Source organism: Colobus angolensis, unplaced genomic scaffold (assembly GCF_000951035.1).
Source record: "Colobus angolensis palliatus isolate OR3802 unplaced genomic scaffold, Cang.pa_1.0 Scaffold40, whole genome shotgun sequence".
In the NCBI taxonomy this organism is placed as follows: Eukaryota; Metazoa; Chordata; class Mammalia; order Primates; family Cercopithecidae; genus Colobus; species Colobus angolensis.
The window spans coordinates 2,951,191-2,968,402 of NW_012117377.1; the positions used below are offsets into that span (position 1 = coordinate 2,951,191).

The window sequence follows — 17,212 nt, forward strand, 5'->3', positions numbered from 1 at the left end:
ACGGTCCATGGAAGTAACGAGGCTTTAAGGAGCACAAATTGGTAACCTGAGAAAGTTAGATTTACAACATTTGAGATCCTTCCTTCCCTGTGGAACAGTCCATAGCAAGGATTGACTCCAGTCTGCAACGACTGCACTACCCTCCTTCCACATATGGCAGGCCTTCATCACAACTGGTTTCTGGTTCTACTAAGGGCAATAAAATCAGTGGATTCCTTGTTTCATTAGAAGCTCTGCAGCAGACCATGAAACATGCTCAGGGAGAGAAGGGAGAAGGTGAAAGAGCTGGGAAAGCCAACCAGTCAGTTGCAAGTAGGGCCACAAAAGAACAGAGGAATTAACCACCCCCAGAGATTATAAGAAATATCTGGGGAGGGATATTACTAGAAAAGACTGAAAACTTCTAGTAAAGTGGATGGAGCTTGAGTACATTATAATTTGGGAATATGAATCTAAAGAAGCTGATAAGTGCTAGACATAATACTAGATATACCAATTAAATCCACGACAAAGCAGTGAATTGAACCTATGAGACAGAGCATGCCTGCAAAGTTTCCAGGGAACATAAAATGATTACTCAGACCTAATTACATTAATGTGAAACATGTCATTGATATTCTCTTTATTTAATAGCTACCACTGTTATTTTACAGCAGTGAACATTAAAACAATTATCAGAGATTCCCAGGTTAATTCTCAATCTATATGTCCAATCTTATTTTTCAATTAAAATCTTAATGTTGTCAACCAAGAAATCTTCCAACAGCTTGCTGTTGAGTTATTTGCTATCTGAAGAACTCGATCAAAAATTTGAGACTCCAACAGAGTAGATATCCCAAAATTGCAGCCAACCTTAATCAGATGAGCAAAGCTTTTTTGTTTGGCCTGTGTATTTTCATAATTCCTGAATGCCCCTAAGCAGGCCGCACACAGTTGAACTGACCACAATTCCCAGTGCAGGATGGCAATGTAGCGCATTTATCTGCCTGAATTCTAAAGAAGATAAGTTCATCCCTTTCATTAGCTCATCAATAAATATATAATAACATTTTTAGATGTGTGTTTAGATGTGGAGTTAACTCTCTGAATCCTTGACCAAATGGAGCTTAAGGTTTAGCTAGGAATATAAGACATATGCAAAATAACTCTAAGATGGGGTGGAGCATATAAGAGATGCAAAAATCAAGGTCTTTGAGAGCACAGAGACAAAAGGTTCGGACAGTTTTCACCAAAGAGCTCTCTGAACTGACTGCTGAAGAATGGATGGAATTTAACAGTCAGAATGGCCTGTAAGTGGGACAGTGAGGAGAGGAGAAATGGAGTGAAGCCACAGATGTAAAAAGTACAAGGCATCATTAAGAAAGAGCAAGAAACTAGAACAAAGTGGGCGTGAGAGGGAGTAACAGGGAAAAAAGAGGACACATTTTGTTAGAGCACAATCTCATTCCACAGTAGCTCTCCTCAGCTCCAAGCTCCCTCTCTTCTCTCTGACAGCAACACAGCTCTCAAACCGCAACGCGGAAGCCTGCTTCCCTGTTACTCCTGTCCTGATCTCTGCCCTCTTTCCAGGCTTGACGGCCTCCTGATCATGGATCTTCTCTTGATCCTGGTCACAAGGAAGCAGCCTGCAACCCTTGTACGGGAATCCCATGAAGCACCCTTCCCACCCACACTCAGCATCAGCCGCCGTCTTCTCCCTCCTCGCTGCTGAGGCTTCGGGCTGTCTGATCTCACCTCTTCCCTAAGCTGGGGTAGGCCATGCCCCAGCACATCCCAGGCCCCAAAACGGGCACTTTGACTGCCTCCTGGAGTCAGAGCACAGAGGCTTAGCTTATTACTCTTCCTTTTGTCTTGGGTTTCTCTAGTCATTGCCAATCAAACCCGTGGAGGTTCCCCATTTTGGATAATGATTCCTTTATCTCTCAGTCTCCCCATTTTAAAATAAACCAACAACAACAACCAAAACGAAATCCATTGGGCTATGTCTTTTATTCTGCATACCTAGTTATTCACTAAACCGTCATGCTCTTTCTTCTCTATTCCTTTAGCCCTTGGATATCAGGACCTGGGCACCCAAACTATTCCTGCGAGAGCCTTACCCTTGTCACAGTGCTGTTGCCCTTACTGAATGCCAGTTTATCCCGAGCACTTTCATCACAATATCTTCTGCCAAAAATTTTAAATGTCTCTGTATTTTCCCTTTTATCAGAATTAGATTCTTTTGGCTAGTTTTCACAGACGCTCATAACCTGACCCAAGGTCTCTACAGGTTGGTCACTGTCGAGTTGGGTGAACACAGCTGGTGGTGACAGTGGTCTTGAGTGAATACGGCTCTTCCTCATCTTTCAAACAGCTCACCACTGCTCTGTAGAAACCCTCTCCTGACTCCCCATCAGTCAGGAAAAAGAAATCATTGATTTTTTTCACCCTCCTAATTTCCATATACAACCTTCATAACATTGTTTTTTATATATCTTTATTATTTTAATATTGTTTTTTATTTCACATTTGTTCATTCTGTCTTTACAAACTAACCTAGAACAGGGTCATGATTTTTGGTGTTTTACTATCAAGTGTTTCACATGATAAATACGCCACGGGCATTTCATAAGTAGTTATTGAATAATGGATTAGAGAGAGCGTTTCCATAGTGAACAGCTGGAATCAGTTTTTTAAAGTTATCTGAGAGGTACAGGAGAAAACAGAGCTGTGCTCCGTGCAGACTTACCGGAGAAGACGCTAGGTATCTTGGAAAGAAAGCTCTTGACCGTACGAATGGGAATTCCGTTTTTTTCATCTTGCATTCGTGCTATGACGTCTTCCATCTAAACAACGGTAATAACATAATTAAAACCTTTATGAAGTGGAACTTTTCTGAAAAAAAATCAGCTCTCATAAAAGTTTTGTATTCCAGTTTTGCCCAGCTAAGAACAATGCCGTCTTCTTGCCTTTCTAGTTTTTGCCACATTAATAGTTAAAATTCTGTTAAAAAGAGATGGAGGAAACAGCAAGAAAAACATACATTTTAGGGTCCATTAAGCTACCAATAGGAATTTTGTGCTTTGAATATTGCCTTTCTCCTGACTTCATGTACCTTGGTTATAAAGATTAAGATGAAAGAGTGTTTATTTCACAAGTTTTTAGAAACCATTGTCATAGCACCTTCATGCTTCATTAATGTTATCTCTACTGAAATCAGTGCAAAAGCAAATAGAGCCTTAAAAACATCTGCTTGAATTGCTTCTTCAAGCAAGAGAATTTCCATGATTTTGTTTTACAGTAAATTTCTAAAACCTGCCTAGAAATCCAGGACTGATTGCCAACTACTATTACATCTCTTGCCCAGGTACTTACTGAAGTGTGTTGTGAAACAAATACACACACATACACACTCTCACACACATACACTCATGCATGTGCACATACACTCCACACATGCACATGTACACACACATATATGCACACAAGTACACATACACATGCATGTACACACACATGCACACACACACACATATATATACAATAAAATGAATGTAACACCACAGCCTTCTGCCCGTTTACTACATTCCCCTTTATCTTTGTTTCAATCTCGTTAGTACACTCTCTTTTACTTTTACAAATTGCTCATAATTCTAAAGGACTGTACTTCACAAAGTCAATGTGGAATTTAGTTTTGAAGAACATGCATCCATTCAAATCATAGCCACAGACTTTCCTCACATGCTTCTAAACCTGGGAGATGCAGAGACACACAAACATACGCAAGTGGTAGTATGGGACTTAAAATCCATTCATCCATTTACTCATTCCACAACCACTTATCACTAACTCTAGACTGGATATTCGACTGGGCACTGTGGATATGAAAATGCATACAATACAGTTCCTACCCTCAAAAAATTCAGTCAATATTGACAACCAAGGTGAAATTTGAGTAAAGTAAGTAGTTTAGCTAATAGTGTTGTACCAATGTTAATTTCTTGTTTTGATAATTATGCCATGGTTATATAAGATGTTAACATTAAGGGAAGCTGAGTAAGGGGTGTATGGGAATTCTGTTATCTTTTCTTCTTTTCTGTAAGCCTAAAATTATTTCAACATAAACAGTTAAAAAAACACAGTCTAAACGTTGTATTAATGAATTATCAAATTTCCATCAACACAGCTTTAGAATGGTTTTCAACCAAGAAATCTAATGTGCTTGATATCAATGGATGTATTACTACGTTGTAATTACACTATCAACAGATGTATTACCATGACAAATAACTGGAGATGTGGAAAGAATGGGTTTTAATGAGACACAGGTTTGTATTTGACTCTTAGATCTTCTAATTATTATCTATGTTCTTTGAGTAGGTTAAATAACCTCTCTAAGACTCAGTTTTCTGATTCATAAAATGGTGATAATAATACTTGTAAAAATTTCTTCATAGCATTCTTCATGGGATTGCATTGGGCCTAGGGTGGGGTTAAGTATTTTACGGGCAAATGACACAACATATATAAAGCCTGGTACATATATAGAACAACAAATATTAGACCAAATGTCCATGCACACCCATGATATCTGGGGATGCTTATTCTCCATCTTCATGTTTGTTTCCATGTGGAAGGAGCACCATTACTCTAATCCACTTGCCTGTCTCTGTCCCCTAATTTACTCCAGGGGAGCTGAGCTGACTTATCAGATAGAAGAGCTGGGAATGAGAAATTGTCCTGCAGGGCCCATTCTTTTTCTCTTGGCGAGAAGCCCACATCCAACTCTGCTGATGTAGAGATGCCTGCCCTAGTGGGTGAGCAAGTCTATTCAGGATTGTGTTTCAGGATTAATGGTGACTTGTGCACAAACATTCTTCCATAATACCTTTATCAGCAATCAGGGCAACGCTGTGACCCCTATGTGTCTGTCTTTATGGTTATGGTTCTCAGTTGGCTCAGCATTCAAGTATAAAAAGAACATGAGGCTGGGTGCAGTGGCTCATGCCTATAATCCCAGCACTTTGGGAGAACAAGGCGGGCAGATCACCTGTGGTCAAGAGTTCCAGACCAGCCGGCCAGCATGGTGCAACCCCGTCTCTACTAAAAATACAAAAATTACTGGGTGTGGTGGCGGGTGCCTGTAATCCCAGCTATTTGGGAGGCTGAGGCAGGAGAATTGCCTGAACCCCAGAGGCAGAGGTTGCAGTGAGCCAAGATCGTACCACTGCACTCCAGCCTGGGAGACAGTGAGATTCTGTCTCAAAAAAAAAAGAAAAAAGAAAAAAAAATGCTTTTATCAGGCCTGTAAAAGACCCCAACAATAACCAAATACCAAATACCCCACTTCTCATGTAATAAAGATCTCGAAGTTTAGAAACATGAAAATAGATATAGTCTCATGACTTTTTATTTTGTTACTATTTGCTCATGATTGACCTGTCACAATGTTCTGCAGAATAAGCTGCTTTGTTCTGCCTCATATCAGCCTCTAAACCCTTGCATTATCTGCTTAATGGTTTAAAGCAGGCTGGATTAGAGGGACATGGAAACCTCTCTGACTCCCACGTTCTACTCAGCACCTAGAGATATGGCAACAATCACCTCTGGTTGGCGCTGAATTAAGGTATGTAGCTATGAGAGGCAGTATTTTCTTTGTACAGTCTCATCCCCTCTCAGTTCATTGGATCCCAAAGGAGTGAGAATAGGAGGCTGGAAAGTAAAAGTGATTTCTGTGGTTGTATTTCAAAATATTCCATTTTTCTGAGTCATAATTTCCACAAGAGAAAAAAAATTTAACTCCAAGTAAAAATAGGATTGGTGTTCTAGACTGAAAATGTGATCATGTACATGCATTCAGCTGTTTTTATCTTTATTCAGACATGGTTTATCCATGAACCTTGCCATGGCCTAGAATGAGGCAAAAACAAACAAAAGAAAACAAAACAAAACAACAACAAAAATGAAAAAAAAACACAAAGACACATACAAAACAACAGAACCCTGCTTTCTAAAAACTAAAATCAATTAAGAAAGAAAAAGAAAATTCTAGCCCTCAAATGACTGAAGGGACCCACCCTTGGCTAAAGGGACCCCAGACAAAGCCTGGAAGCTAAGTTCATGGCCATGATGGGATGGGGGGTAGGACACACCTCGTTTTATCCCTTCCTCCCTAACTACCATCCGGCTTGCTTCCTTAAGGGCTAAACAGAAACTGACCCTTTTGAAAGACTCCACATTGATAATGTTGATTAAAGATTTATCTTCCCAGTACAGAACAAAGCTAAAATGAGATTAGTCATTCCTTCACTCCTCCCTGGGATGTCTGCTCCCTCCATTCCCTTTTTCTTCAAATGTTCACCTTATCTTATGTAAAATGTAAACTTACAGGGCACTAATGAAAGTCTCGCAGGTACGTAATCATTCCTCTCACTGTTGCCTTCTCTTTTTTAAGGAAAATGTATAAACACTAAACCTCCTAAGAACCTCTTTGGGAAAAACAGCCACACAGGCATCTGTAACTTGTCCTCAAGCTGGCTCTCAACAAGCCTCAATGATTGAGATTTATGTCTCAATCACTCATTTTGGTTGTCACAGTCACCAAGGCCACATAAAAAAACACATCCATCTTATCTGTTGACGTTTCCTCAAGCATTCATTCAGAGCCTATTAATGTTTATACTAAGCATGACTTGAATATGCTTGATGGTCTGTTTTCTCACTATTGGGAACAGCAATTGGACGAGAAGAAAAATGCTAAAAACAAGCAAAAAAAAAAAATAGAGCAAGTTAGTTAGACAGTAAGAGGTATGAGGGATAGGAAAAAGCAACTCCAATAAATACGAAAATATTTGGGCAATTTAGTCTTAGACCAAAAGACTCAGGTACCTCAAGAATCCTATACATATATGTATGTGTGTTTGTATATATATACATACACGCACGTATATATACGCATGTGTATATATGTGTATACACACACATATATGCACATGCATATATTCATTAAAATGCCATTGAGTTGTGTGTTTTCACTTTTATAAGCCTGTTTCTGAGGGTGAGGAAACTGGGCATGGGAGAAGAGAACATGAGATGGTGGAAATGGACAGGAGAGCTGGGATGCCTTGGGTCACCGAGGATTTTTCTGAAGGCTATTTTCTTTACTCTTAAGAAGTTCGAAGCAGGTGATCTGTAAGATTTCTCCTAGCTACAAAATGACTGAAGTCTGGAAATAATCATCAGCATTCAGAGGGAGGTAAGTTTCCACATTAGGTCAAAGAGCCAATTCCTTGTTGGAGACAAATAGATGAAGCTATTAAATTAAACAAGGCCAGGCCAGGCTTGGTGGCTCACGCCAGGAATCTCAGCACTTTGGGAAGCCAACGCAGGATGACATGAGCTCAGGAGTTTGAGACCAGCTTGAGAAACATGGCAAAACTCCATCTCTACAAAAAAAAAAAAAATACAAAAATTAACTGGGTGTGGTGGCAAGCACCTGCGATCCCAGCTACTCAGTGAAGTGAGAGGATCTCTTGAGCCTGGGAGGTCAAGGCTGCAGTGAGCTGTGGTCCTGCCACTGCACTCCAGCCTGGGCTACAGAATGAGACTCTGTCTCAAAAATAAATAAAATAAAATAATAAATCAAACAAGACCTTATACAAACGTATTTGCTTCCAATTGTCAGCACATTTTAGTTTCAATGCAAACTGTAGTTATTAAAAGTATGCATTAGGCCAGTTAGACCTGAGTTTGAATCCTGACTATACTACTTAAAAGCTATCTAAACAGATGAGTAAGATTCGGTTATCTCATCGGTAAAATGGAGATCATCATAAATTGTATACATCTTATCAAGGGTGAGAATTAGTGAAACAATGCTAATTAAATGTTTACTATAATGCCACCGCCAACACCGTCATCATCATCATCTTCAACATAACTTTCTTCCTTCATCATTGTACTAGGAAGATACAGACCCTTTTTCTTTTATAATTCAGCTGGCAAAGATGCTGTAGTTAAGTGCAAATATTTATTAGACGCAATAAATTGTCAAGCAATAAGTAGTCAGATATGCCTATACATAAGTTCTGTCTTTGATTTCTTGTAGAAAACTGAGTTCATGTTGGCCCCTGCAAGACAGGAGATTCGATTTGAAGAAATGTCAGGGGAAATATTTGTGCATATAAGCAAAGGCTATGTAAGCTATGAAAACATCATATTTAGAAGGGGAAATGAGATTGCATTCACTTTTAACAAAATGAAAATGTCTTTGCTCTCATCTTTTCCTGACAAATTTGCCTCTTGAAGTTATTTAGAAGATTAAAAATTGAATTGAGTGCTCTTTGCAAGACTTCATTTTTTAATGCAAACTGATTCACTATGTGTGATAGAAGTAAAAGTTAAACAACTGCATTTTGCAAAGTAATTTTGAGAATAGGTAGTGCTGAATTCATTCAAAACTTTTTTATGCTTGTATTTCAGAACCCTCCACATTTCATTAACTAGTAAAAACTATCTGTTTTCCCCTAGATGTGAACTTCTGGAGGAAAAAATTCTTACCTTACTCATCTTTGCATTGTTAATATATAAAGTGCCTGGTCCATAATGGAGGCTCACTTTAAAAGGAGGAGAGGGGATTGGTGTATTTTTGTTTAAGGCATATGTTTGCTTTTTCTGAGAGCCTCAAAACAAAAGTGGAAGTTAATTCAGATTTAGTCTTGAGATGTCTGATATGTTTTTCTTTTTATGTAACTTTTGTGAAAAAATATATTATCAGCGTCAGAAATAGTGACACAGAATAGCTCAACATAGTAGTGCAGGTTAAAACACTCTTATCCCTCTTATTCTTTCTGCTCTATCTAATGCAGACATTCTTCAGCTTACTTGTTAGAGGAATTTCTTCCTTTAATGCAAGAGAGTAAATCAGTGGCTGTTTATGAGGCTGTCTTCTTGCTTGTAGATGTGACACTCAAGTTCATTGCCATGTGTAAGCCCTCAAGATGAAAGGCACTATTGAACTTCAGCACCCTGCTCTTTTCCCAGGAATTCATAATTAGCATTTCCTTTGGAATAGTTCAGATGTCACTTCAAGCTTGTGATGTATTTCAAACAAGGCTCAGGTTAAACAGTCCCCGCCCGAACACTTGGCAGAATGAAAGAAGGAGCATATTATGCAGGTACATCTTCTTTGAAGAGAGTTACTAATTATTCAAGAGGGCTGCCAGACAGGGCTCCCACATATTGATGAAAACAAAATCACTGCCTTGAAACCTTTCCAGTTCTCTAATGTTCTAAACAATTATGGGAGTTTAATTAAATTAACTTGTAGCTATATTTGCCGGAACTTTACCACAATATCATTACTATTGATTTCATTAAGCCAATAGCTTTACAGAGACACCTTGACTGTAGGCAAAACATTTGTATGAAGTAAAGCTAAAACGTTTTGTACTCTGTAATTCTGAAAAAGAAATGAATCAATCAAAATTTCAAAAGAAGTTTTCCAACTCTGCATCACAACCACCATTAAGCACAGGCATTCGGAGATATAAATGGGAGACTAAATGGGCAGATTGAATGGCTTTTTTCTATGTGCACATACTTTCAAATTATGGCATGTACTGTCATTTTAAGTGCCAGCTATGAAAATGGGAGAAATGATCACTAAAGTGCTTCTTGGATTTCTTGGGCAATTAGGTGGTGGCAGGTTTTCATAATTTAAATCCGCCTGTGATTCTTTTTACTTCAGAAAGCCTTACGAATGCAGAAAATCATTTACACTTATGAATTCATCAGTGAAAACAGAGACAGTGGAGTCAGTCTCTAATGAAAGTTAAATAAGAATAATGAGATTAAAATTTGCAACACAAACTGTTTTCTTCTGTAATAATTCAATTAAAGCTGCTTCCAGCTGATACGATTTTTCCCCACATTACAGTTGATTGTAGTCAGTATCTTAACCCAGAATTAATTACTCTTTTCATATAAGAAAAAACCCTGCCATTTTCATGAATAATTCACTAAAAATAGAAACTAGTAAAATCTTATTGCATGTAAATCTGTCCTAATTTATCTTAAATATAGATTTATTTATTTAAAAAACAATAACTCAGCGAGGAACGGTGGCTCATGCCTGTAATCCCAGCACTTTGGGAAGCTGAGGCAAACGGATCGCCTGAGGTCAGGAGTTTGAGACCAGCCTGGCCAACATGGCGAAATTCCGTCTCTACTAAAAATACAAAAAAATGAGTCAGGTGTGGTGGTGGGTGCCTGTCATCCCAGCCACTCAGGAGGCTGAGGCAGGAGAATCGCTTAAACCCGGGAGGCAGAGGTTGCAGCGAGCCAAGATCATGCCATTGCACTCCAGCCTGGGCCACAAGAGCAAAGCTCTATCTCAAAATAAACAAACAGATAAATAAACAACCATGCTCATCGTATTTGTTGGGATTACTTGGGTTGACAGAATCTCAAATTAAATTGTCATGAACAAAGAAATGTGTGGTAAGTACTGTGGGATGCTTTCTGGAACTCCAAGAGGGTCACATGAGTGGGTCTCACAGGCAGCCCGCCTTTAGGGCATGCTTACTGCCCTCCGCTCTGCTCCTTGTGGTGATCCCACTTTTTCTTCTCGGCCCAGAGTCCTCTCTTAGTTCTTCAATGCACAGAATGGCAAAAATGGCTGCCCTTACTGCTTGAGCTTTACAGTTGGTAAAATTAAATAATTCAAACTTAAAGCTGTTGGAACTTTAAATTATGTGAGCTTTGAGAAAAACGTGACTACACGGCCTGAGTCACATAGCATGCAGCTGCAACTCCTGCTTCTCTGATTACAGATTACAGTATGTTACTCTTGCACTGTAGATGATTAGGAAGGGCTGAAAGATGCCATAAATAAGAGTCCATTACCCCCCCTTTTAAAATGTCGAATCTGTCTTCCATGGAACGTAGTAAACTATCACCAATCAAACTCCTGCAACATAATCTAAGAATTGGTCTTGCACGAAAAATGTTGCAACTCTGTTACATTTCTGTCTCTACCTATATAAGTGAAACCTTACCTCCACACTTGGATGCACTAACCCCGTTCTTTTGGAGTCTGTGTCACCCAGGTGGTGACAGCCTCAAACTTTGTGCTCAAATAAATTCTAGACTTAATCATATTTTCTGAATCTCATTATTTAATGCTGACAAGTTTATACGAGCCCAAGGAGAAATTCCTTCTCTAATTTCCATACCTGAATTTGGGAGCAAAAACTTTGATTTATAACACGGGAGGTGGAGTTGGAAGGGGTGCTGGGTGGAGAAACCAAAGGCATTCGTTATCACCTTATTCAATATGAAAACCCGTCGAACAATACATGGATAGAGTTATATCGCAGAAAAAAGTGTAAGAAAAGCAGTCTCAAAAAAATAAGAGTGGGTGGTTGCTGAATAATGAGAAGGAGCCCAAGGGCCGGGCGTGGTGGTTCACGCCTGTAATCCCAGCACTTTGGGAGGCTGAGGTGGGTGGATCACATGTCAGGAGTTCGAGACCAGTTTGGCTAACATGGTGAAACCTGTCTCTACCAAAAATATAAAAATTAGCTGGGCGTAGTGGCGTACACCTGTAATCCCAGCTACTCGGGAGGCTGAGGCAGAAGAATCACTTGAACCCGGGAGGCAGAGGTTGCAGTGAACTGAGAACATGCCACTGCACTCCAGCTGGGGCAACAGAGCAAGACTCCGTCTCAAAAAAATAAATAAATAAAGATAAAAAATAAAGAGCCAAAGAAAGACAAAAATTGATGCAGAAAAGAACATTGGACAGACAAGCCAAACAAGTGAATGAGATTTCACAGCTATGAAAGACAGAAAGAAGGAAGCAGCATGACCAAATAAGTCACCTGGTTAATTACACCGTACTCTTCGGCCATGGTAAGTGTTTGCCCCAAGGTAGAAAATGCCAATGGTGCTAAATGTATGTGACAGAGTAACTTAGGTTTCCAGATTCCTTTTTTGTTCCTAGGAGGTATCACTTCTTTAACTCTCAAAAGGGGCCTCATGGCTAATTTTTATTGCAGTCAAAGTTCAAATAGGAGAGTTGTCAATGTCCCCTGAACGATTTGGGAAAGGCTTCCTGGGAAAAGTAAGATTAAGCTGATCCTAGAGGGTAGGCAGGAGAGAGAGTTATAAAGGAGAGGAGGAGGCAGAGCACATGAAAACTTTAATCAATTGCTTCATCTTCGGCGTCAAGATGGGAATGAGTAAGTCGCTTGCACAGAATAATGACTTCTGTCAGAATCCTCCTTTCTGCCTCTCCAACTTGACAATTTTAACCTCTCTGGAAGGTGTCTCTGTAGTCATTCTCAAACGCAATTCCACTTCTGCTATCAACTTAGTTCACATATTGCCTGCCTGAAATTCTCTCTTAAATGAACTCCTTACCTCCTGATCCCATTTGAGCTCACTTCAGTTCGCTCAAGTAGCAAACCCCAGAATTAACTTGGGAACAAGCCTAAATATTTCATCTCTTGTTTAAAACTTTCATTGGCCTGACAACCCCATGAATTTTCTGTAAGTGAAATGACCACTCAAATTTGTCCACAATATGATGCCCAACTGTCATTCTAGCCTTGTAACTTGCACCCCACATGCCCAACAATTGCTCCTGCCTGCCTCACCTTCTCACATACTCTTCCTCGCACCAGCTGCGCCCTTCCCTTTTCCATCTGTGCCTGTGGAAATTCAGTTCTACTTCTAGGATCATTACAAAGTGTAATTTCCTACTGACATCTGTCTTTACCTCTCCCCTTACCTCTCTCATCCCAACTGAATATGATCATGGTCCCTGTTAAACGACTTGAGCTCTTTATTGCTAGTTTACATTTTTTTTACCCCACCTTACTTTATATGACTTACATATAAGTTATTTCTTAACAGAAATATCATTCCCTTTAGATTATAAAGGCTCTGGTAATTTGCATTAGTTTTGCTCTCTGTGGCATGGTCCATGAGGAATGATCACCCTCCATTTTTTACTTTACATACTTCTTTGCTGTGTTTGTATGTTGTTGTTTTCCTTTTCACCAACAGGATGTATTACTTTTATATTTAACATTGTTTTCTATTTGAAATAATTAAGAATTCCGTCCAGGTGCGGTGGCTCACGCCTGTAATTCCAGCACTTTGGGAGGCTGAGGCAGGTGGATTGCCTGAGGTCAGGAGTTTGAGACCAACCTGATGAACATGGTGAAATCCTCTCTGTATTAAAAATACAAAAATTAGCCGGGCTTAGTGTTGAGTGCCTGTCATCCCAGCCACTCAGGAGGCTGAGGCAGGAGAATCGCCTGAACCCAGGAGGCAGAGGTTGCACTGAGCTAAGATCATGCCACTGCACTCCAGTCTGGGCAACAACAGCTAAACTCCATCTCAAAAAAAAAATAATAATAATAATTAAGAATTCCCACTTTAATAGTACTAAAAACTTAAATGTTAAGTTCTTTATTCAAATGTCTGTTGTAACACATTTGGGGGTTAAATATCTCCAACTGCTCTTTATAATATACTCTCTGTAAACATTCTGTATAATTGCTATTGACTTTCAACAACTAAACTAGTCTACCCCAAATTATCTCTTTTTTACAGTCTTTTAAATTCAGAGTTAATGAATGAAATTGTTTACATTCCTTTTTTTCTTAGTCACATCTCCAATAACCCGAGAAGTCTGAATCAATAGTTTTATCATCAGCCCCCTTTCAGATGGAGAGACCACAGTTCCTGACAGATGAAAGGCTTCTCTTGGGACTTTTTTTTATTGATGCAGGTGCTTGATTTCAGACAAGCCCTTCTATTCTAGCTTCTGGAATCAACTTGAAATTCAGCAACCTCTATGCATAACAAAAATGGACCAATCATTCCTCTAAAAAATAAATGAACAAGGAATATTTAGCAAACAAAATAGCTAAAGATAGTCATTGATCTGAATGAAAGAAAAAGGCACAGAATGCAGAAGATGCCTGGGATTCAGCTAATCTCTGAGATTCTGGCAGGAAGGACATGAAAAAAGTCAAAGGGCTCTTGGCTGAGCTTACCATTTTATTTTATTATTTCATTTTTTAAATTTTGTTTTATTATTGAGACAGAGTCTCATTTTTTTTTTTTTTTTTTTTTAAAGACGGAGTTTCGCTCTGTTTTCCAGGCTGGAGTACAATCATGCGATCTTGGTTTACTGCAGCCTCCACCTCCCGGGTTCAAGTGATTCTCCTGTCTCAGCCTCTCGAATAGCTGGGATTACAAGCGCCCACCATCATGCCCAGCTAATTTTTGTATTTTTAGTAGAGATGGGGTTTCACCGTGTTATCCAGGCTGGTCTCAAACTCCTGACCTCAAGTGATCCACCTGCCTCAGCCTCCCAAAGCTCTGGGGTTACAGGAGTGAGCCACCGCACTTGGCCGAGCTTGCCATTTTAAAACATTCTTACTAAAAGAAAGGGGTCTCACAATACCTCCACGGAGTACAATGGATTTAAAACAGCTTTGGAACATAAGAATTATGCTAATGTCTCAATTCTTTGATTTAAATCCCAGGTTCTCTTTGTAGCCTTTTATGTCTTTGTTGTTTATAAATTCATACAAATATTTTGGAAGCCACTGAAGTTTCCCAGCTCCTTGGGTAATAAATTCTGTATGTAAATTATCTGCTAGTTGAATCCATACCTAGTTCCTATTATTTAATTCTTGCCTCATTCAAGCTCAAAAGAAGCCCCACCATCTTATAGTATGAGAATTTAGTGACTAACACCTTGTTTATCCTATTCATGGTATTCGTACAACCATAAATGTTGATCCGCACTGTCCCATCCTCCTTTTCATGAGCAGCAGACCCAGTCATTCTCATATTTCTGTATAGAGCACATCCTCCTACAATTGTCTGCCCCACTTGATATTTGTAAGGGAAACCTGGCCGAGGCCAGGTACCATGGTTTCTGCTGTAATCTCAGTGCTTTTGAAAGCTGAGGCAGAAGGATTGCTTGAGGCCAGGAGACGAGCCTGGACAACATAACAAGACCCCCATTCTCTACAAGAAAAAAAAAAGAAAAGACAAGTGTAAAAACAACCCAGTCTATTGATGGCCACTGGGCATCACAGACCTGTTTCCAGATACCTGTGTCACAGATATTCTCCCTTCAACACCTTCACACAACTCCAGGACTGATGGTGGGAAGAACAGCCTTATGCATGCTGATTTCCATCCTCCTACACTGCAAACCAGGAAGTAAGACTGAACATGCACTGTGGACTAAAAGCATCTCCGTTAGTCCCATAAACTGATTGAAAACAATAAACGTACCCATTGTTGAAAATAAGGCTCTGTCATCATGTGTTCGGTGATGCAAAGCCTAGAACATTTCAGAGTATCATGTAGGTGATTCTTCTCTCAATTCTTCCAAGGCTGGTACAGGACTAGTGGCATTCCAAATGCGTAGGAGAGAAGTTCATTTATTACACACAATGAATGCCTCAGGTCATTCGAGCTTAATATTCTCATGAAACCTGGGCAGGACATGTCAGAGTATGAAATGCTCTTTTCAAAGCCACAAGAGACAGCAGTACTCTGCTTCCGCTGAGATGAAACATGAGGACTTTGGATTAAGTGTAGGCAGAAGGGCTAAAAATATATAGTTTTAATAATGTGATATCAAGAAATGTTACTTACATAATTTATTTTTATGGTAACATACTTATAAAATGCAGCCCAGAGAAGTCTCTGGGATGGTTTTAGTAGAGTTCTTGCCGGAGTAATTAAAGGGATGACTTCACAGCCATCACCACCTTATATATGATAGTGCTTTGCCTGGGTCCATCCAGCTGGCTTAGTCCATGAAACAATACCACGTTTCTATCATTTTCAAAATGAAATTAAAAACAGATTATAAGCTGAAGGTAGGGCAAAAGCACTTTAAAAGGACAAAAGCATTCTCATGCCAATGAAGAAGATTTATTTCAGGTGTACACACTAAAAATAAATATAAGTATGGTGATTTATTTGTCTCAGGTGTTTCATGGTTTTCAAAGTTTTGAAGTGGTTTCTGCAGCCGCTGAATCTGACCTTTTTCTCTGTATAACACTCTTGGTTTACTTATTTTGTACAATGATTTTGAAATTTCCAGTTCCTAGAATTCTTTTGAGATCAATAAGTAAACTATAGAAGGACAAAAGGAAAAGATTTCTACTTTAATTGTACCCTTGCTAGTGTTGCCGATTCAACGCACTACAACGTTAAGACGGATTTTATTTTTCAGAAGTATCTGAACAGCGATATCAATCTTTCTAACCCACAGAACGGTTAGTTTTAAAGCAGGGAAAATTCAGTATGACTTTTCTGACTTGCCCTTTATACGGGGATTTGGAAGAAACACCTCCCTCTTGCTGGTCCATCTATGAAAGAAGTTTCTGCACAGGACCTAGTTTCAACTATTCGTTCATTCCACACTGCTCTCAGGAGAGAAATTAGGATGAATGGTGGACTACTTCATACAAAATCCCAAGGCAAAGTAAGTCCAAGCCTTGGCACACAAACATATAACTTCCAGTCCAATAACTGGCTCTTTTATATCCACCACAATTGTGTTTTCCCCATGAGTGCCAAGAAAATCAGAATATCTAGTTGCCTTCTTCCTGACAATTCTCAATGATCCTATGAAAAAATGAATAAAAAATGAAAAAGTTTGCCTTACTTATTACTAGATGGACTATTATCTTATGGCTAGAACACGAACCTCAGAAGGTCATGGCAGTGATGTTGAACTATTTAAAACTATTTCCCCGTTTGGTGAGTGTTAAAGTCTCATAGAGACACCTAGATAGTTTGAAATGCCCTCCATTGAAAGCCAGCAATTTCTACGTGTCTCCACCAGCCAAGAGGACCCTGTAGAGCTTTGCTTTCTATAGCTGGAATAATGAAAAACAATAGCTTTGTTTTTTTTATTGTTTGAAAGAAAAAATAAAAATACTGACTATATTTTTAAAACTGCACCTGCTCCCTTAACATTTTGATACGTACATGGATAAACAACTTTGATAACCTCTGGTGTAAAGAATGTGGCCTTTGTTGCTTAGCAGAGCCATGTGCAAATCTCAGGTCTGTCATTTGATGAACGATGTTAGGAAAATAATTCAGCCTCTCTGGGCTGGGTCTTTGTACTCCTTCCCTATAAAATGAGAATGCTACTTCCTTGATAAAACACGTACTTTAC

The 17,212-nt window shown here is 39.2% G+C and overlaps 1 protein-coding gene across 5 annotated transcripts in view; it reads right to left on the reverse strand.

Annotated features, from left to right (window-relative positions):
- The window catches only part of RGS7 (regulator of G-protein signaling 7), a 590,904-nt gene that overhangs the window by 330,114 nt on the left and 243,578 nt on the right, over window positions 1–17,212 (reverse strand). For all 5 annotated transcript variants that reach the window (XM_011955683.1, XM_011955682.1, XM_011955681.1 and 2 more), the window contains exon 2: window positions 2,729–2,825. In XM_011955683.1, the coding sequence (XP_011811073.1) occupies window positions 2,729–2,825 (97 nt within the window). The remainder of the gene's footprint in view (window positions 1–2,728; window positions 2,826–17,212) is intronic.